The sequence below is a fragment of the Mangifera indica genome, chromosome 4, assembly GCF_011075055.1.
Source record: "Mangifera indica cultivar Alphonso chromosome 4, CATAS_Mindica_2.1, whole genome shotgun sequence".
Taxonomy (NCBI): domain Eukaryota; kingdom Viridiplantae; phylum Streptophyta; class Magnoliopsida; order Sapindales; family Anacardiaceae; genus Mangifera; species Mangifera indica.
Window position 1 is genome coordinate 16,719,623 of NC_058140.1, and position 22,027 is coordinate 16,741,649.

Consider the following 22,027-nt stretch of genomic DNA (forward strand, 5'->3'; position numbering starts at 1 on the left):
GTAATTACAGGCAACCATTAAGGAAGAGAAATTAACCAAGAGATATGAGAGGCGCAATATGAGAAAATCAATAAGCATGCATGTGGAAAAATTCATCCATGTCTCACTAGCGAGTAAAAGTATCTTTACATGAAGGAGACATCACCATGAAAGCTCAAGTAGAGTTTGGACTATACTTGAAGAAGAAGCTTTTTCAATTTATTACCGAGCAAGTACATCCATGAATTATCACAAAAATGCTTTCAACAAAATAGTCATTGATCTTCCAAATTTAGATGAAGTCGCAAAAGACACGAGTAAAGTTGTCATGATGTTATGTTTAGCTTGATTAGTCTGAGCACCCAACGACTACTTCGATTCACGAGATGGATAAAGTATCCTATGAATTTGTTTGTACTACCCTATTAAATTATGAAAAAAGGGGAAATAGGGTTTTTCATTCATAAGACCAAGCTTTAACAGTTGAAGGTTGATCTCATAATAAGAAACTTGGTGATAGAAGCAGAAGTCTGAGCTTAGAGGTAGGCGGACTAAAGATGAATGTGTCTTTTGTCACGAGAAAAGATACTGTAAGAAGGATTGCCTCAAGTTTTAATTTTGAAGAAAGAAAAGGGTAAAGGTCTTTCGGGATGTTGCAACTTGCAAGCATGCTCGTTCACTTCGCTTGGGGAGGAAATAATCTATTACATCCGATAGCTTAGAGATCATCATATTTGAATTTTGAACCTCTTGCTGTTTTGTGTTTAGATAGAGATAGAAGTGACTGCCACCAATGAGTACATACTCTCATAAAACAACGGATAAACTTATCTTGTTAATTTTTAAAAACTTAAATACTTATTTATAAATTTATTTTTGTTAAAATTTTTAATTAGAATTAAGAGTAAAATCGTCATTTAATAGTAATATTTTAAAAAATAAAAGCTATCAATTTATTTTATTAATTTAAAAAATTAACAATTTTTTCTCATAATTAAATTTTCAAAAATGTATTTCTCTCTCTACAAAAAAAAAGGGTTTTAATGGGGGAAATTTTTAATATTTCAGTCATTAATATTTTTAACAGCGAAAACTATAACGACAAGATTTTTTCCGCCGTTAAAACTTTTAACAATGAGAAATAGATTTTTAATGACTATTTTTTTATCGTTAAAGTCATAAATTTTTTTGATTTTAATGATAATATAAATAATTGGTTGTTAAAATTATGAAAAAAACATTTATAACAACAGGATATTATTCCCTTGTTATTATTTTTTTCACTAAAACTAGTATTTTTTATAGTGTCCTTCAAAAGTTTTAAAATTCTTCGACGAATGACAATGGCTCTCTCTTGCTTTTGACGATGTCTCTCCTTTTAGCGTTTTCTCTCCGTATGAAACCTTTTCTCTTGAACAGACAATGTTTGAAAAAGCATTGTCCAGACAAATCACTATCGTTTGAACAACAAGGATGTATCTTGGGGGGGCGGGAGAATCCAATTTTCTAAAACTTTGGATACTTTGGATTAAGGGTATATTGTTAAACAATTATTTTGCCTTTTAACCTAACTAAAAATTTTAACAAAAATTAGTTCATTGGTGATAGATGTGAATTTGAAATTACATTATACCTTGGGTGGAAATAAACCTTTTGGCATTTTTTTTATGACCGAGGAATGCAAATCCTATTGGGTATTAAGATTTGAATCCTATCATACAAACGATTTCTATCTAAATGAATGTGAATTAAATAAATCAAATCTAACCGAGTTTCGAGAGGTATAAACAAAACAACTAATAGGTCCAAACTTAAAAAGTGATTGATATCAACTTTATGATCATTTATAGGCTGTTAGTAATAATAATAATAATAAGGAAGGTTGACATTTATATTTTGAAGGAAAAGAAAGTCATCTAAACACACCTATCTGTTTACCTAAACAAATAGAAGGACAATCCAAGGTTTATGGCAAACCCAAAGTGGTACCTGCTAAATATGAAAAATTCAAACTTTCACCTATTGACAATTAAAATTAACATATTCAATTAACTCCAAAGATAAGATTACCATTTAATTATAATATATTAAAAATAATAAAATATTTTTCTATCTTTTCTTGTTTAGAAAATTAATAATTTTCTCCCTTGAATAAAACTTTGAAAAGTTATGTTTTCGCCCTTAGAGTTTCATTTTCTCCCAAACTTCTCTGATGCCAAAGTCCGGTGACCATCTTTTCTTCTCTGTCATTGATGGTCAACCTCTCGATGAAACCTCTCTCTCCATGGTGACCGGATGACAAAGAGGGCCTCCTCATCTTTGATGAAGACAAATCATCTTCATCCTCTAATCACTGCGAAGAGAGAGATTTTATTGGGAGGTTAATCATCGATAGCAGAGAAGGAGAGATGGTTGTCAGATTCTGACACTAGAGAAGTTTTGGTAAAAATGAAACCCTAAATGAGAAATGTAACTTTTTAAAATTTAATCTATAGAGAAATTATTAGTTTTCTAAACAAGAGAGTAATGAGAAAATATTTTATTATTTTTAATAATTATAGTTAAATAACGATTTTACCTTTAAAGTTAATTAAGTTTATTAATTTTAACCGTCAATAGGTAGGAGTTTGAATTTTTTATCTGTAATAGATATCAATTAAATTTACAATAAACCTAGGGTGGGAACAAGTCTTTCGACCTAAACAGAAACCTCAAACCCATGTGCACATGGGCATGGACAAGTAGACAATCCCTAGCCCACTTCTATCTATGACTATAGCTTTATCTAACCTATACACACAAAACAAACTTATATTATTATAACTACTAATTCTTTGATTTCATGTACAAATTTGTTAATCCTTTATCTCCTTCTCATTAAAAGCAGATTGTGTTAAAATAATTAGAAGAGGAAGAAAGTAATGATTAGATAGAGAATTTAAGTTCAAATTCTCTGATAATATATAAAAATTATACTTTCATTGACTTGGTCTCAAAAAAAAAAAATCCTATTCGAGTAAGGTTTTTTTGTTTAAAAAAGAAAAAAAAAAATTCACACCCCGCCCACACAGAAAGAAACCAAAGCCTGCAAAGGCAGTACATAGATCATGCTTTGTGAACTTTGAAATTTCAATCAGGCTTTCTTCCTGCTCTTGGCTCGTATCTCTTGTTGCTTGTAGGCAACTGTTTGGTTTGATTTGATTTGATTGATTGACTATTCAACATGGCTGGTCATTTTGATGGCAAATTAACTGTCAAAAGCAACCCCAAAGCCAAAGCCAACCCATCCTCCTATTTCGACGCCTCACCCTGACAACTTACTCTTTTATTATATATCTCTACCCTTGGATTACCCTCGAACGTCACAATTCACTTTTACCAAGAACAATCAAACGCTTCACACCAATTTCGTCGAGCATCTAGTACGCACCCTAGCATTTCTATTTTAACAAGTAATTAACGAGGCAATATAAAAAAGTTTTGAACGTACCACGGACCAGAGGCTGATAGCTTTATCCGCAAATTGATCAGAATTGCCGCTTCAAAGCAGCACTGCTTGTTGAGTTAGTGGAAATGGGCATAATTTAACCCTTTCGGTGCTTCACATTTCAGCCTGTGCTAGTGAATGGAAGCACAAGCAAGGAAAACAGAGTAATCAAGAATAACCTCAACCTCGACTCCTTTATATACATGGTTAAAAATCCCAGCCCTACGAATCAGTCGCCCCTTTATTTTAAAAAAAAAAAAAAGTTTCATGATCAAAACGGCAAACATTTACAAAAAAAAAAAACCAATCCCAGATATAGTAAGAATATTTAATTAAGATATCATGAACAGGAATTTTCCAAGTTTCATCAAAGTGTTTGTTATAAGGCCAAAGCACTATTTTTCACCAAAGTTTATATATATTTTTCAAGTTATACTTGCAAGGTTTGAAAAATCAAAAGTTTCACCTATCCATTTAAAATTTCAATTACGGTTAGGGATAAAATTATTATTTAATAAAAAAAATTTAAAAATTAAAGTTTTATTATGTCTATCCTCTCAGTTTGAAAATCTTATAATTCTCTCTCACTCAAAGTTTGAAAAATCAGCATTTTCCCTTTAAGGTTTATAAACTGTCGTCAGAGACAACTATCTTCGACCGTGTTGACTCTCTTTTCCAACTTATCTCTTCTTGTTGATCAAATTTCAAACACCAAAGAACCTTATTTTCTCATACAAAGACAAAATCGTCTTTGTTCGAAATGAAGATGAAATCGTTTTTGTCTGAGATGAAGACGATTATCGAAGGTTTCAAAAAAAGACGACGTGGTTGTTTGAGACCTTCGACGGTTGTCTTCATCTTGGATAAAAATGAAATCGTCTTTGTCAAAGAAAATCGAGTTCTTCAATGCTTGAAATTTGATTAATAGAGAGAGAAAAACCAGAAATAAGAGTGAGCGTTAGGGTTGGATTCGAATCGAGCTGAGCTCGGCTCGGTTCATATATGGGCGGCTCGAGCTCGGCTAAGACCGGCTCATTTCGGGCTCAAGTTCGGCTCGTTTTCGTTGTCAAAACGACATTGTTTTTAATATATATTGGTCAAAACGACGTCGTTTTGTATAAAAAAATTTTAAAAAAAATCTACCAAGCCAGCTCGAGCTCGATCAAGCCCGGCTCGTTTTGGGCTCGGCTCGAGTCCAGCCCTAGTCAGCGTGGTTGGAGATGGTGAACTTCACCGTCTCTGGCAACAATTTACAAACTCTTGGAGAAAATGTTGATTTTTTAAACTTTAAATAAAAAGAAATTATGAGATTTTCTAACTGAATAAGGTAAAGATAATAAAACTTTAATTTTAAAAATTTTTTTATTAAATAACGGTTTTATCTTCAATTTTAACTAAAATTTTAAATGGATGGGTAAGACTTTTAGCTTTCCAAACTTTAATGATTTTGAGAGTGCTCTTAAACTTGGAAGGAAAATAGACCTTTGGCATTGTAAAAATGTATTAAATGTGCACGTGTGCGTCTTCCACTGTATAAATTTGTTAGCTTTTTTTCTTTACTCATTCACCCATAAGTAGCACCATTGTCTGGCATTACAAACAGAGGTGTACCAGAAAGGAAGAGTTGTGCCTTGTGAGAGCACCATGTGGTCCATGTTTCTGATGTTTGTTATAGCTTTATTTGTTCGCCCAGGCAAAAGTTTTTTTCTGTACCAATCTCGGGTTTTTCTTCTTCATTTATCAAAACTTTCTTGATCAATATTTTTCCTTTTTCTATGGTTCATGTCAAAAGAAGCAACTTCGCTTGCCCGATTATTAATAGAAAAAGAACCTCGTCGGGGGTTGAAATGAAAATATTAGCAAGTTACTGACACGTGTTTATAACATTTAAAAAGCACTAGTTATTGGTCAGAGAACAGGCTTTCCACAACCACAAAACCATTAAAACTTAAAAGAAAGATGACAGTCAAACATACGTGTCTTGCACAACACAGTCTCATTACCAAGAGATCCCCATGGGGCCTTAAAAGGAGCAATTCATGCCTGTGAGAACGGCAGGGCAGCCAGAGTACTAAAAACGCAAATTATATATGTTGTTATTTAATTTGTATTTTAAATATATTATTTTGAATTTAAAGCCTATCAAACACGTATTTTTATTTTTTTTTATTTTTTATAAATTTTTTAAAATATAAAAATGTCTCTTATATTTTTAATTAATTATTATAATATCATAATTATATAAAATAAAAAATCTAATTTTTTGTCATTTAAAACTTTAATTTCTAGTTTGTCTTAAAATATATACATATATATATAATTTTTATCCAGCCCAAAAATATGATTAATCTTCTCTGGATATCGTTTGGTTTGTCAATTTAGTCCTGTAAACCCAAGACTCTATGTTTTCATCCTTGGGAAAAACCAGTTTCAGAGTCATATAAAATTTTGAAAGTCAAAGTCATTTCATAAAAGTTTGGGTGTGAAATAGTAATTCGGCTTAAAAATTAGTTGAGTTGAGCAAGAATCACGATTAATCTGAAGCCACGTTCGTTCACACTGTGGAGGTGCAGACACCTTAACCCGACAGAATGTTTGTGAGATTCTTGAATAACCTCAGTTGAATTGTGCACATGTTTTGAAAGTATTGGCTCACCAAGTCTTCAAAAATGAAATGCCTGGAATTGCCTAATCAAATCATGGCCTAATGCTAAGTTTAGCATTTCCAGAGCTCACCATTTGGCTGATTTTTTGAGTGGTATCTTTAACCCTTTTAACTTTTGAGAAATTGTCTAAGTAAAGCACGGCACCACCTAAATTCTCATATCCTGAATGTTCCTTCACAATCTACTAATTTAATCACCATGATTACTACCCCCATTGGTCATTTGAGTTTCACTTTAATGGTCAAATGACCAACTTTGTTAATGTTTTAAAAAATTCCAAGATTCAGTTTTCTTTTTTTTTTTAAATTTCATCTCTATCGTTTCTATATTTAATCTATTTTAAAGTTATACCTTCTTTTACAAAAATTCATATATTGAAACTTTAAATAAACAACTCGTAAATCTTGTTATAGAAATTAAATAAATTTATTTATATTTAACATATAAGATAAAATGACATATCAATTCATAGTAATATCTTGTTTGTTTGTGTCCGTTAAAGTGGTTCATTTTTATACATAGTATTATCCAAATAAAACTTTATTTATAAATTATTTTTATTATAATTAAAGCCAATCGGGTTTTAATTTATATAAATATATTAATATGCCATCAAAATTATTTTATTTTTAATTTAAAATTAATTAATATTATAATTTATTTATATTTATTATTATCCCATTTTCTTTATATATATATATATATTACCCTACTTGGGATGGGTAGAGAAGAAGACAACCTTGAAAGGGACCAATTGTGGTCAGGTGGAGGAAAGATTCTCTTAGGCATTATTTAGGAAAAAGATATAATTTTTTAAAAGCACTTTGGGAGACAAAAATGGAAGTGATCAAACTTGTAGGGTGTTGGGATATGTTTCCCTTCATCATTTATTTGATATGAGGAACATCATTCTCATTCCAAATCTTTTGACCTAACCCAAAAGATATTATTAATTAAGTATCAAAGAGTATAATCACTTATTTAACAATGGAGCTTTTTGTTTTGTGCTCTAGCTCTATTGCATGGAAAAGTCAAAATAAAATAATTATTAACAACTAATTTACATATTTAAATATGCACAGCAAGAGCTGACCTGAACAGTCATGTTGATCTCATACCCAGCCCATGTAATGATCTGGGCTGTTGGTAAACTTTCATGGATCAAAAGTTCAATCCATTTTTTCATCTTTGGGTCTCTGTTATTTATTACAAGGATCTTTCTTTATGGCTTGGCTTCAAAAATAATTTTAGTAAGAAAATCCTCAAAACATAAACACCGAAAGACTTGTTCCAATTCAAAGTATAGTGAAATTTCAAAGTTTTACTTTCCAATTTTCGAAAACTCACTTAAAATCTAATTTTTATTAAAAATCTTAATTAGAGTTAGAAAATGGAAGAGAAGAGAGAGAGAGCAAGAGGGAAAGATAAGACAGGAGGGAGTATGGATGATGGTTGGTGAATACAAATCTTCACCGGAGAGAAAATAAAGAAACCTTAAAGAAAAAATTATCACTTTCCAAACTTTAGATTGAAGAAAAATTATGAGATTTTTAAACTTAAAAAGAAAAATGTGATAAAATTTTAATTTTTAATTTTTTTTAATAAATAACAGTTTTACCCCTAATCTTAATTGATATTTTTATTAAAAATTATCTTATGAATAAGTGTTTAAGTTTTTGAAAATTTAAAAATGAAACTTTAAAATTTCACCGTACTTTTGGGTGAAAACAAGTTTTTTGGCCCAAACATAAATATAAAAGCACTTTCAATTTCGATGGCAGGAGTATGCTCCCCTTCTTCCCCTTGCAACACCGGAACATTTTCCGACTGAGGGATTAAAAACTACGTCATTTTGGAAGAGGATGGGGAAATTATGTATTGAATTGATTAAAACTGAAAAGTAATTATACAAAGATTAAGCTATTAACAGTAGTAATTAAGAGTTTAGAGCCTGGGCCTAGGCGGTTAATTATGATATTATTGTACAAATCATTACATACAATAATCACTGTTTTATCAGCATAATCATTCTGTCCCTAAACACCCAATTAATTGAACCCAAAAGTACAATAAGGCAAACTACATTTATATGTCTGATGCATTCCAAAATTTTCTTGACAAGAAGCTCAATCAACTCAATTGATTTTTCAACAGAGAACAAGAAGAAGCTTATACTTGAATTTCTTTTTCCTTTTTACAAATGAATATATGGCATATTCCCATTAAACACCAATTTCATATTTCTCACATTGGAATAATGTCACCTGGGACCAGAAAGCTCCATTGCTTCTACCACAAGTGAAGATTCTTCTATAAAATCTGAGTATCTTCTTTCACAACTTCTCAACTTTGGTGTCCCTGACTCCACCTTCTGGGATGCCTCCCATTTCTCGGCTAAACCATCTCCTTCCAACATCCTTAATACTTCCGACATTTTTGGGCGATGAGAAGGATTAAATTGAGTACATAAGAGGGCCACCTGAACCATTTCTTCCAACTCGATTCTGTCAAAATTTCCCTTTAAATCCTTATCCACCATTTGGCCTAGCTTTCCCTCCTGATGAAGCTTCTTTACCTGCAAAATAAATTATGACGGAACTTGAATTATTTACAGACCATGGGAAGTTACTAGACTCTTCAGATTCTATCAACTCTTACCCACATGTAGAATACTTGGAATTTGCAATAATGGTATCTACTGAGAGATTAGCAAATCATGTTACTCAAACACTTGTGCCAAGATTTAAAGGAAGATTGAACTACCGTTATGTGGAGAAATGGAAAGTGAATGTCAATGAATCATGCATGCAATGATGCAATCAGGCGGTATGATCAAATCATACAGCAGGCCAGTTGACAGAATCTCAGGTGCCAAACCATAGTATTTCCTAGTCCAAATACAATCAACTTTCACCAATTTAATTTTGGATTGAATTTATAATATCAAAGCTGCATGGTAAAAGAGAGATGAAAATACCCGATCAAGTATGACACCTTTCTGGCCAGCTGCTCGTCCAAAATCCAAAGCCTTCTGACCAGTGATTAGCTCAAGCAGCAAAATCCCGAACCCAAACACATCAGTCTTTTCCGAAGACTGGCCTGTTGATAAGTACTCTGGAGCAATGTGGCCAACAGTACCACGCACTGCTGTGGTCACGTGGGAATCTCTGTGATCCAAAAGCTTTGCTAATCCAAAATCCCCAACAACTGCCTCAAAATCTTCATCCAGCAAAATGTTGGCTGCTTTGACATCCCGGTGGATTATTTTAGGATCACATTGCTCATGCAAATAAACTAGGCCCCTGGCTGTACCCAATGCTATTCTTTTCCGCCTTGCCCAATCCAAAGCAGGCTGACCATGAGTATGATCTGAAAATCCACAACAGATGAAATTACCGAAAGGTGGACACCAAATCCTGGAAGAACTTATACCAGATAGAGAAGTTGAAAGGCAGGTGAAATATAACACTTATTTCTACATCAAAGCAACATATACCAAAAATTTACTATTTGCATAGAAAAATGTACTTTGACTAATTAAGAAGGATAAATGAGAGTTGTGATGTGAAACAACCCTTGTGACTTTCAGAAAACAATAAGCAAGTATCATGTTTGAAAGTTATTTAACAAACATGACTTCTGGATGAAGATGATCTGTATTGATTTTTGATCTTATTAATATTAAATATCATATTTATACCAATTGAACTAAAATTAAAATAGAAAGCTCAGTACCCCTTAATCGAGATGCTACACTTCCATTTGGCATGTAGGGATAAACAAGGAGCCTTTCATTCTCAGTCGTGCAGAACCCACAGAGCCTTAGAAGATTCCGATGGACAGCTAAACTTATTGTCTCTACTTCTGTCTGAAATTGGACTTCACCGCCAGCTATATTGTAGTCTTTCAGCCTTTTCACAGCCACCAGAGTTCCATCATTCAAGCAACCCTTGTAAACAATACCAAATCCCCCTCTCCCTAGAATATTTTTTGAGTTGAAATGGTTAGTTGCAGCATGGAGCTCCTTAAAGGTATACCTTCTCAAATGGCCCAAGCCAACTTCTGGGTCATATTGATCTGCTACATAAAGCATCATGTATGAGAATGCATGGATAAAAAAGAATCTGAGCAAAATAAAAGCTTTAACTCTCCAAGTTGTAAGAGTCATGATCAGATAGAAGTGTTTGATTAACTTTACTATGCACATCTTTACAAACTGTGGTTAGAACTTTGAAGCTCGTTTGATTGGAAATGAAGAACTTCAGGAGTTCCAATATCAGAGTTTGTTTCCCATAGAATTATTTCCAAGCTATTTGTAATAAATTTGCTGAGTATTAGCTCAAATTGCTATGTATAATTAGAAAAAAAAATTTAAGTACCAACAGTTTTATTGCCTAGATTGTGGCATGGCCTTAAAAATGGTAAAAATAAATAATTTGGGACTTGGGCGTGGGGGCTGAGCTGTTCTAATGTTTTTATTAAAACATGGTTGTCAGATCATCACTGCCCCACTTATTGAAACTTCAGTGGCAGCATAACATAATTGATACTTGTGTTTATGGCATGTGATTTAATGTGTCTTTACGTGAAGTATCCACATTCTGAGATGCAAATCACATTATTAATTTCACTGATTTTAGACTAGAATGTTTTAAGTAGACTACTATCCAGTAATATTGCAGATGAAAATTAGGACACCTTATTCTTATACTAGTCCTTGTTGACGATCAACATGCATAATCATTAAAACATAAAATTATAGAAAAGCCAAACAACAAAACATAAAAGAAACTAACCATTGACATCAAAGAAAATCTGCTTCTTGTGTCTATGTCGCTGCCAAACCAGTAAACTAATCATGATTATGACAGAAAAGGCGGCACCAAAGCTTGCGCCAAAAGCAACTGCCACTCGATGGCTTTTCATTCCAGAGCCTGGTTGATCTACAAAATCACGGATTCTGTCAATTAACAAAAGTCATCAACTGCAGAGAGTTTACTGGTTGATTATTAACTATTCTAACACAGCTAAGAGGAAAAAAAACCTTTCAGACCATTTGGAGGGAGGGAAAGAGGCTCTGGAAAGACAGCAGAACAGTTGTTGTTGGCCTTCAGTCCACAAATTAAAGGGTTTCCTATAACTCTGAAGTAAATCAAGAGCATCAGTATCACAGAGAGCACCAATAAGATAACTCAAACAGAAAATAGAAAAACAGTTTTCAAGCCAGGGAAAGAATTGCTTACTTGAAGGTTCTTGCTGATATTTTTTGCAATGAACCGCTTAGATTGTTATAGGAAAGGTCCCTGCAGATAGGTTTTGCTTACAGAATGACTAAGGTATGCACATAGAAATAACAATATATTTTTTCTCCTTCATTTCATGAAAAAGTAAAGGATTGAGTGCAGAAGTTCAAATACATACACAAGGGTTAGACCTTCAATCTTGGACAAAGACTCAGGGCAGGATCCTGTAAGGCTATTGTTGTTTAACCGCCTGAGAATATGTAAGAATTAGAATCAATCCCAAGCATACTTAGCATGACAGCTAGAGCTTGATGCAAATTAGAAATTACAAGACAATAAATCAGTATAAAGACTTCGAAACTTACAAATAATTCAGATTTCTAAGGTTCCCCAAAGAATCAGGTATTTCACCAGTAAAAGTGTTGTTGGAGAGATCAAGCGTTTGAAGCTCTGCCAATTTTCCAAGTGCAGCAGGAATAGGACCCGAAATGGCATTATTCTGCAGCAACCTGCACATTCATGCAAAGAATAAACACTACCTCAACTAAATAGCTTTTGCATTAGGTAACCAAAGTGAAAATTCACAAGAAATTTACAAGTAGCAGAGAAATAACCCCAACTTTAAGTCCAACACTGAGCAACCCCGATATTAAATAGTTTAGTTAAGCAGAGGTGATTACTTACACTGACTGCAAGTTAGTAAGGTTTCCAATCCAAGGGGATAAAGTCCCTGATAAGCTTTGACTAGGAAGACCCCTATTCAAAGAAAGTACACGTCACTTAAAGATGTGCTCAAATAAAGTGCTTCAGAATTGTAGTAGCCTTTGCAAATAACAACATTTTGTTTTGTCGGAAGAGATTCAAACAACTTACAGAGCAGACACATAGCCATCAGGAGAGCAAGTAACCATCCTCCAGCTACAAGGATCTACAGAGGTAATATCCCAATTCTCCAGAACATTGTATGGGTCATGTAGATTGCTTTTTATGGCCACTAAAGCTACCACTGCTCAAATTTCAACAAAAAAATAAAAATGAGAAGTCATTTCTAACAAAAATTTCATAATAACACAAGTTCATTTCCCAAATATAAATTATCTAATAAAAAAATAGATTTAAAAATGTAAAACAAGGATTTCGAAGCCAAAAAACATTGTTCAAATAAAAGAAAGAAAATGTCTTAGCACTAAATAAGAGAAATAATAAACCATAATTCTGACGCTATTGGAGTAGTTCAGATATGTTTGCAGACCATCAAAGCATTTACTCAGAAAAAACAAAAAAACTATCCCAATTCAGAAACAGGGAAAAAAGACTAATAAATAAAAACACAGCGAAACTAACCTTCGTAGTTGATGCCAGCAGGAGAAAGTGTAGCAGAAGAAATCTCAATTAAAGCGAAAACCAGAAGAAATCCCACTCTCCACAGCATGAAAGTCTTGTATTCCATAGTCTTTAATGGGTTAAAAGTAACTTAACTTCGTATATACAACAACTATCCAGTACTTATTCTCACATCAACTTAAAACTCTAATGTCCATCTTTGCCTTGTTCAAACCAAAAAACAGCTCTCTTCTTGACTAAAAAAAAATGAAGAAATCAAACACCCGAATTACAAAAACAATGAGTTGTTTAGAATGAAGGTGAGTAGAGAAAGGAAAGAGTTAATTTTCTTGAGAAACAAACAAGCATCAAGGCTGAAATTCTGAGATCCTAGAGATCTGAGAACAATGAGTTTGAAATTAAAAACGTTTAGGGGTGATCCCCACAAATTCCATGTGGGTTTAATTGTAGGTTTCTATCTTTGCTATTGTTCTTTCTTCTGTTCGTTCTGTGCTGTTGATGCCACAACTACTTTCATTATCTTCTTTGCTTTTTGTTGTTTTAAACATTCAGAGCCAGAAACCAAATGAAAAATCACTCCATCTCACTTAACACACAAGTGAAAACAAAATGCCCAACTGACACAAATACTCAGATGCAAGCAAGCTTAACCAGCAAAAATGTGGGTTTTACAAACACAGAAGAGTGGATACATATCTTCTTGCATTGGATTTGGGTTTAGTAAAAATGGAGTGAACTGGAAGGATGTAGAGCCTAGTGTCGGAAGAAAGAATGGGATGCCTTTTGCCAGGTCACGTGCTTGTATTGTCTTCTTCAATTTTGTTGCCTTGTCTGCAATGATGGCCCACCTCTGCTAAAATGCGCCCCAATTGTTTATTTTAAGTCTCAATTGTTGGAAGGCCTAGCTTAGTTTGGATAATCCATGCAATGAAGTAGAACTACGTACGTACTAATACAGAAAATAATAATATAATAAAAATATAGGTAAAAAAAATTAAATATTTAAAATTGTTTATGATTTTTTTAAAATAATAATATATTAATTAAAATTTTTTATTATTTTATTAATAATTTAACATTTAATTTTTTAAAAAATATATTATATAATATGATTTATAATAAAAATATATATTTTTAATACATAATATGATATGTAATTTGATTATCATGAAAGAAATGGTTGAACATGAGAGTATTAAATCAAAATTTATTAAATTTTAATTAATCTAAATAAAATAATTATCAGTCAATCAATAAAATCAAAATTTTATTTAAATATGCTCAACTCAATCTAAAAGAGGGTAATATATAAAAGAAATTAATTTCTAATAATCATTGATTTTTAATTAATTTATTTAAGGTAATAATTTGGGTTAGGTAGATTATATTATAAATTACTTTCCATAATAAATGCAGTAATAGGGAATGATTAGGGAGAATGTTGTGTGCTAAGATGCACCGGATTAAAACTGTATCAAAACAGGCGCAAGCCATGCCACATCATAGCCATTTCTTTTTTTTTTTTTGATTTTTTATTGGATAGCGTGAGCGAATAATCTCTAAGGACAATTATCTCCCTTTATCTCTATCTTCATCAACTTACTTTCCCTCTTTCTGGTTCAAATTTTTTTTACTTTTCAGTAAAAACACTATTCAATTATATTAGAATAAATTGTAAAAAGTCACACATTAAATTCAGAATCAACCCCAAAACGAAGAGCATTTTTGTCGCTTTGGGAAAACTGAATATTCTCCAAGTCTAATCTTCGCCCAATCAATTTCAATGGGCATTATTTTGGTCGCTTAGGGTTAGGGAGAATGAAAATTGAAAACCCACCTCCAAATGTCATGTACACCCCCATACTTTTATATATTAACCACTCTTTTTCTTTTGTAGTTGAAAAAGAAAAGACAGAAAGTGGATGGGCCCAAATGACACCAAACCCTAGGCGATGAGATTTGATTGAGCTACACAGCATGATTCGTTGATGCCTTTTTCCATCGCAAAAGGGGATGAGAAAGAGGAAAAATACAGTGTTTGAATTATGAAACTGAAAAAAGAAATCCAAGAAAAAAGTTATCAAGAAGAGTGGGTTTGAACAGGGTGACAGAAGGATTGTGTTTGATTTTCGGTTGAAGGAAGCAAAGGAATTTTAGCCAAAACACTATTTTCCACCCAGGGTGTATTGTAATTCCAATTCATACCCATCAATTTTAAAAAATCCAAAATCTCATTTTTGAGTCAAATTTTGATAAAATTTTTCCGGTGAAAGATAAAATTATTATTTTAATAATATATTAAAAGATATATATAATTTATTATATTTTTTCTCTAAATTTTTTATTTTAAAAAAAATCATATTTTTCTCTCAAACCGAAGTTTTTTTTTCTTCATCTGTCTAATAAGATCTCTTCGTCGCCTAGTCTAGAAACTCATTATCTAAACAACACTCTTCTGTATTTAACGAATCCAAATTAATTGTCTAGATGCACCAACATCCAAACAAATTGTTTGGATAATGTCATCATCATCCAGACGAAGTGATCTCCAACTTTGTCCCTTCTTGGACAATGACGTAGACGAAGAGATGTTTCTTTATCTTTGTCGATAAAGAGATGTCTTCATCGACATCTTTTTGTCTCTATCGTCTCATTTTTAAATAGTCATTATTATCAAATGATCGTTGGAGAAACAGAAAAGAAACCTAGAGATTTTGGGAAAAAAATCACTTTTCTAAATTGGAAAATTTGAGATTGAGGTGAAATTATTAGTTTTCAAAATCTGAGGAAAAAAAAAAAATAATAATAATTTTTTTTATATTATTGGTATAATAATGATTTCATTCTTATTTTTAACAAAAAATTTGTATAAAAATTAACTATTAAATGAGTGTTTTAGTTTTAAAAATTGATCAGTATGGATATAAGATTTCGTTATAAGTTGGGTGGGAAAAAATCTTTTGTAGGTTGCGAAGAAGATGATTGAATATGGGTCCGTAATTTTGTAATGGTGGACCAACTGCCCACACCAACTACTAGGCTCTTATTCCATTTCAAAACCTCTTTTATTTATAAATTATTCCATTCTTACAACTAATCTAGAGGTGTATGGTGAACTGCAATTGTCAATGATGTTTGCTCATGTTTCCCTGTCTGATATTACTCATATTTTTATTTCTGCCTGGGAGATTATGGTAGAAAAAAAAACCCGATATGTAACTGTGAATTGCGTTCAAAATATGCCAAAAATGGTGGCTTCTTCTTCGCACTCATGATGCCTTATTTGTACTGACATGGTGAGATAAATTTTGGTACAAATTAAAGTAATTTGTCCGGGGATGAGGGAAACTAATAAAATAACCCAAATTTGAGAGATCAACACCAAATAACTCCAGAGATACTAAAGGAAACGTTTCTTTATCACGCAATCCACCGTTAACTAATGCTATATATATATATATATATATATATATATATATAAATCTCTGAGGACAAGACTTCTGAGAATAGCGTTTTAAAGGGGTATTCCAAAGAAAGTTACTGGGACTGTGCTTTGACTAAAAAAGGGGAGGCGAATAAGAAAGAGAAGCACCAATTTGTTCACAATGTGCAATTTGGCCGTGTCGTGCTCACATGGAGATGGAATTTTGGTTTCTGCGTTGAAATTTGCAGGAACCGTGTTGTACAAGGAGATGGATTTGCTTTTATTTAGTTTTGTTTGGTTAATGAATAAAGATGAAAGAGAAACAGGGTTTGAATCTGGGTAGAAATCAGATTCCTGTTAATGATTCTCGGCAAAAATTTCTTTTCTAAAAGACTCCAATGGGGCTGTATGTAAGAGAAACAGAGAAACTAATAGTTAAGGGTCATTCAATTTTTTCTTTATTTATTTATTTTTATGATTTCAGGGTAATTCAATCTTTTCGCCCAATGTTCTTTTTTCATGCAATGGAGTTTACTAGGTCCATTACTTAAAGCACCAAGTTGAAAAGTAAAAATAAATATATTAATACACAGGCTCACTTGAGTACTACCCCAACTATAGTAATATAAGCTTGTATCGAATTTGCTCTACACAGATTCATTAATGCAGACATAATCTACACAAAATTATACAGAGGATGGGATATGGAATGAAAAAGAATAAAGAGAAAATGCAAAGCGAGAGAAGATATTTTACAGGAATATAAACACAATAACCGTAGAATCGTTTAGAATTATCAGCACCGCATCATGTTCCTCCATTTGTCCTTCAAATCAACCTAAATATAATGAAGTCTGGCATCAATAAAAAGGGAAAAAAAATTGAAGAAGAAGGAGCAAACAGATACGTTAAAGATCGATATACAGCAAGATTACCTCAGTTCTCTCTGAAAATGTGTCTTGGTTGGACTTCAGGATGAGCTTCCAGTTTCCTGAGCCAAACCTTCACCAGAAAGCAAAAACAAGAATCAGCACTCAGAAGTAACTAACCACAACTGCACCAGTCACCTTGCCATACTTTTCTCACAGAACACACAAAAACATACTGAGCTATGGAACAAACCTAGAGTCGAATGACTTCCAACAGAAAAGAATAAAACTCAAATGAATAACAAATTTAGATTTTTCATTGCTTGGCCTAAACAGAAAAACATACTTTTGGACGCCCTTCCTTAAAGCTTCCTCCTCTTCTAAACTCCATCTTTTCTTTTTTCTCCTCTTGGCAAGTTTTGTAATTTCATGCTTCTTCAATGGAGAAACAGCCCTTCTTTTTGGGCTAGGTAAGTGAAATCTATTCACATGATTGGATGATCCTCCTGGTGAGTTATCAATTGAATCATTCCACTACAAAAAGTTCAACATGGTTATAAGTTAAAACATACAAAATATAGAAAACTGTGGATTCAGAGTACAAAACAACTTCACAAAAAAAACACACCAACACGACATCATATAGATTAAAAAAAAAGTTTTAGAACAGCAAACAAAGGGGCAGTCATTCTCCAAATCTCCAAATATCATTCACCCACAGGCAGATCTAATTATCTTCATTAGTGAAAAAAAAAAAAAGATTTACAAACTCCTTCATGCAAGGAAAACTTGTTGAAGAAATCTCTGATCCAAAGCATACAAGTAAATACCACACTTATGCTCAATGAGTAAATATACGATAAGATCCTTAAGTATACTCAGTTAAAAAGAAGTTAGGAACTAATCATTACACATCAAACTAATTTCTCTCATGAGTTACTTCTTTAAGCAGTATTAATGAGCAATTGACAAATTATTATTATCCTCAAGAAAAAGCCTACTTGCGCAATAATCTGTCTCTATTTACCTCACCAAATCATTGAGCAAAAAAGTTTCAGAGCACTCAAGAAATTTGCCCCATTTCTTTATTCACAACAATGCATTTTAAAGGGGAAAATATTTTATCTAACCCACATTCACACAACAAATTACACAAAAATTTTTGAACTCCTGAAAATTTAACCAATTAATCATTGTAATGACCAATTATCCTTATGTATAAGTATGAATAGAAAAAATAACATAACTTTCCACTTTCTTTTCACTTCCCTTCCTCAATTTTCTAAGGATGTCTTTCTTCTTTCCCTAAAGATCCATTGAACAATCAAAGTAGTTGAAGCAACAATGTTCAAAAACTACAAGAAGCAGGAAATGATCCCCTTCTTTGCTTTTATTTTCAAGGAGAAAGTTCCCCTTCACTCATAAAACTTAAACGAGCATGAGGAAATCATAGAATTTATGCAAGTAAACAGGATCATTATCACAAACATGCCCCAATTTCCAAGAAAATGTCCCATTACAAAGAAAGTGTCCCATGATTCCTAAGCTTAAGGCAAAAGCTAACAACCCATGTTCAAGATCCTTAAAAAGGAACCTGCAATTGAAGAATAAAGACAAGCCAAATTGACTACATCAAACCTTTATGCTATCACATTGTTTTATTATTTTCTCACTCATTTTTTATGTAGTCGTTTTATAGGCTGAAAACTTTGTTCTTGGACTTGGCATGTCAGATTTAAAAATTTTCTTTTAATTCAGGCATTCTAATGCCTTTGATTTTGGTGCAACAAGTATTGGTGAATTTTTCAATTGAACTTGATTATTAGAATTTTCCTTTAATCAATATTTTTTGTCCATAAACAATAATATTCTTCACTGTATTTCTGCACATATTCACGCATAATGAATAAGAGATAATAACTAAAATTGAGAAAATAATATTAGTTTGGATTGCAGAAGGAAAAATTCAGGATTACGAGTACTCCATGGATTAGCGTTTCAATGAATGTGTCACCAGTAATTGTTTCACTACACGAGGACTGAGTTAAAAATGTTGAGAAATAGTGGGAGACAAAAAGATCTTGTTTTGATTTTAGTGGAATTTGAGAGAGACTAGAGTCCAAAAGTAAGAAAATTATTGAATAAAAAGAATGAAGCTCTGATATGTATCCAAGGGTATATAGGAACTATGAAAGTTAGTTGGATATTTTTTCAAGAGCTTCAAATGTTGGCTAATGTTTAATTTGTTGAGTGAATGGTTGTTAAATAAGGTAATTTCCTTGTTTAAAGAGCTCAAGTTCACATTAATGTACCTAAGCATAAATGAGTTTAAGTTGACAATCTAAAAAATTAAGAAATAGACAATCTAACAAGTGGACACTTTCAGATAGGCACCCTTTAAAATCACAAGCGGTATCAAACACTAACCTACAACAAGAAAAAAACAAGCACAAAAATGCATTTCTACAGCAATAAATCGGAATGGTTCTCTACAGGAAATAATAAATAAATGAATGGATTGATAAACAGTGTCAGTATAATTCCAGGCCAACCATATGCTTGCACATAAATAAGATGGGTCTAAAACAGATAAATTTGACAGGGGAAACATATGAAGGCACTCAAAATGACATACAACATATATAAACACATTATAGCATGGTGGAATACAAAAGCCAGAATAAACTGACAAAAGAATAAACCAAAGCACAAATACACACCTCATAGGTTTGTGCAGTACTATTCCGCTCCATCAAGCTGGGTTTGGGTGCATTATTCTGATGGCTGCAAGATTGATTTCTATGATTATCCTTATTAGCTAGAACAGGTTCAGCACTGGTATTCATGGATGGATTCATCTCATCTTTGTCCACATTATTCTGCTTTTCTACTGATGGCTCATGATTCTCTTTTTCCCTTGCCATATCAGATACCACAGCTTCAGCCCTGAGTAAAGCATCTGGAAGAGGGTCTGTCACCATTGCTTGTAACTCCAAAGTACTAAATTTAAGTGCTTCTTGCACTCTACTGACTTCAGGGGTGGGCATGGTGCCATGTTTTTCACATGATGCATCTGTGTCTAATTCCTCATTTTCAGATATCTTAATTGGTCCTCTGATACGTCTATGTAAAGCAATGTGTTTGCATTTTTGCAGCACATTCCCACCCTGAAATCCTAAAGCAAAGTATGCATGTTATGTCATAAGAACAATCCATACCAAGAAAAACATTTAAAAAAAATTGCATCTTCCCCATGAATTCCTAAAGTAATGTATGCATGTTTTTATTGTAATAAGAACCCATATCAACTACATCATGCTAATAGCAAACTTAGCAAAACAAAAATTTAAAAACCAACAATGAATGCGTCCATAAAAGGAAATTGCAAAACCAGTAGTTTAATTGGCTTAATAAAATTCCCAAATCTAATATTTCCAATATTAAAACACCAAGGGGCTTCACTTTGCTATTATGAAAGTTCCCTAAAATAGTCATACAATTTTTTTAGATAATCCAGATAATATATCACCCAAAAGAATTTTAAAAAAAAAAAATGATAATCTCTAAGTTTAAAATACCTGAAAGGATTGCGTTCAAAACTTGAGAAAATTCCAACTTCATTATTTTCTTGAGAAATGTATCATTCGTACACTAAATTTCTTTAATAATAAATCCTAATCATAACGAGAGATGAAAAAACACATTAAATTACATCATTTATCATTCATCATTCATCAGTAGTATCCTACCTTTTCCTTTCTGTATTGATGCATCTCTCTGTCCAACATCATCACCACCGCCGGATTTCTGCTCGTTCATCTTCGCCACTGCTAATTCTAAAAACGTGGGTCCCATGACGGCCCATGCTTCGGCCAGATAAACTCTAAGAGATTGCAACGCATCGTTTCGGGTGTTCATCTTCAGCAACTTCCTGCGCAGGTGATCGTCCCCAATCGCTGCCTCTAATTCATCCTTCGTTTTCGATAAATCCTCCGTAAGCAACTCACAACCCAGCAAATTCTCAATTTTGCTACTCCAAATCCTATCCAAGGCTTGGGAATACTTATTGTGCTTGTCTAGGGAGCCGCCCAAGTACTTTACCGTGCACTCCAGCGCTACCGCCCGATATGCCGCTTTCATTGAAGTAGTAGTTTTGATTCCCTCTTTGCTATCCATATCTTGAATTGTTTGAAGCGTATCGAGAATAGTTTCGGAGACCACACCGTCGGAGATTTGTGTTTGGATTGAACGGAGAAGAAGGGTTTTCTTAAACTTGCTATCGTTGTTGGATATGGGGAGTTGGACGAGGATTTTGTTGATCAATTGATCGGATGTTGAGTGCCGAAGAAGAAATTCCACTACCCATCGTGAGATGTCTTCATCCATTTTATCTTTTAACCAAACGGAGGAGGCGGATAATAATATTAACAACTCAAACCCTGAAAATTGTTCATGGTAACCTAAATTAGGGCCGAAAAGACTGTAATACTCCTCAGAAACCCGAAACAAAAATTAGAGCCTCGGGTAGCCAGGACCAAATCTTTCGCAGCTCCAAGATTCAAGAATCAGAATTGGCAACTAAGGCATCCCGATTCAAAATGACGCAGAATTAAAGAAGTTTATATGTGTACAGGCGTTTGGCTCAAAATAGAAAGGATATCGTGAAATTAGATTAATTAAAAGATGGCGGTGTAGAGATGATTATTATATTTAATAAAATTAAATAAATATAAATATTTATTATGATTGATTGAAGATATAATAAATATTAATAAATTATTTTATTTTAATATTTTTATATTAATTAAAAATAAATTTATTTTTATTTTAAAAATTAATAAATAATAATATATTTATAATAGAATTAATATTAAGTTTTATATTATTTGTTATTTTAATATTAATAATAAAAAGTTATTGTAATATTTTATTATTAATAAATTAAATAAAATAATACAAATAAATTATTAAAATAATATTTAAATTTTATAATCAAATGCCCCTAAAGTTAAATT

The 22,027-nt window shown here is 32.5% G+C and overlaps 2 protein-coding genes across 5 annotated transcripts; both read right to left on the reverse strand.

Annotated features, from left to right (window-relative positions):
* Positions 1-8,068: 8,068 nt before the first annotated feature.
* On the reverse strand, positions 8,069-13,497 carry LOC123213821 (protein NSP-INTERACTING KINASE 3-like). Of its 4 annotated transcripts, XM_044633423.1 has the most exons (12): positions 13,412-13,497; positions 12,720-12,828; positions 12,249-12,381; positions 12,060-12,131; positions 11,741-11,884; positions 11,554-11,625; positions 11,376-11,435; positions 11,177-11,274; positions 10,929-11,075; positions 9,868-10,212; positions 9,110-9,501; positions 8,069-8,707 (listed from the first exon to the last, which is right to left on the reverse strand). In XM_044633423.1, the coding sequence occupies exons 2-12, from the start codon at positions 12,823-12,825 to the stop codon at positions 8,393-8,395; spliced, it is 1,884 nt and encodes a 627-aa protein (XP_044489358.1). In that variant the 5' UTR covers positions 12,826-12,828; positions 13,412-13,497; the 3' UTR covers positions 8,069-8,392. The 4 variants fall into 4 exon arrangements, with proteins under 4 accessions (XP_044489358.1, XP_044489361.1, XP_044489360.1 ...); XM_044633426.1 differs by having other exon boundaries at positions 9,868-10,209; positions 11,186-11,274; positions 12,720-13,475; XM_044633425.1 differs by having other exon boundaries at positions 11,186-11,274; positions 12,720-13,475.
* A 3,206-nt stretch (positions 13,498-16,703) lies between these two features.
* LOC123213822 lies at positions 16,704-21,681 on the reverse strand. Its single transcript, XM_044633427.1, has 5 exons — positions 20,762-21,681; positions 19,733-20,187; positions 17,359-17,546; positions 17,079-17,145; positions 16,704-16,981 (listed from the first exon to the last, which is right to left on the reverse strand). Exons 1-5 carry the CDS (start codon positions 21,396-21,398, stop codon positions 16,940-16,942), a joined length of 1,389 nt encoding a protein of 462 aa, XP_044489362.1. The 5' UTR covers positions 21,399-21,681; the 3' UTR covers positions 16,704-16,939.
* Between the last annotated feature and the right edge of the window lie 346 nt (positions 21,682-22,027).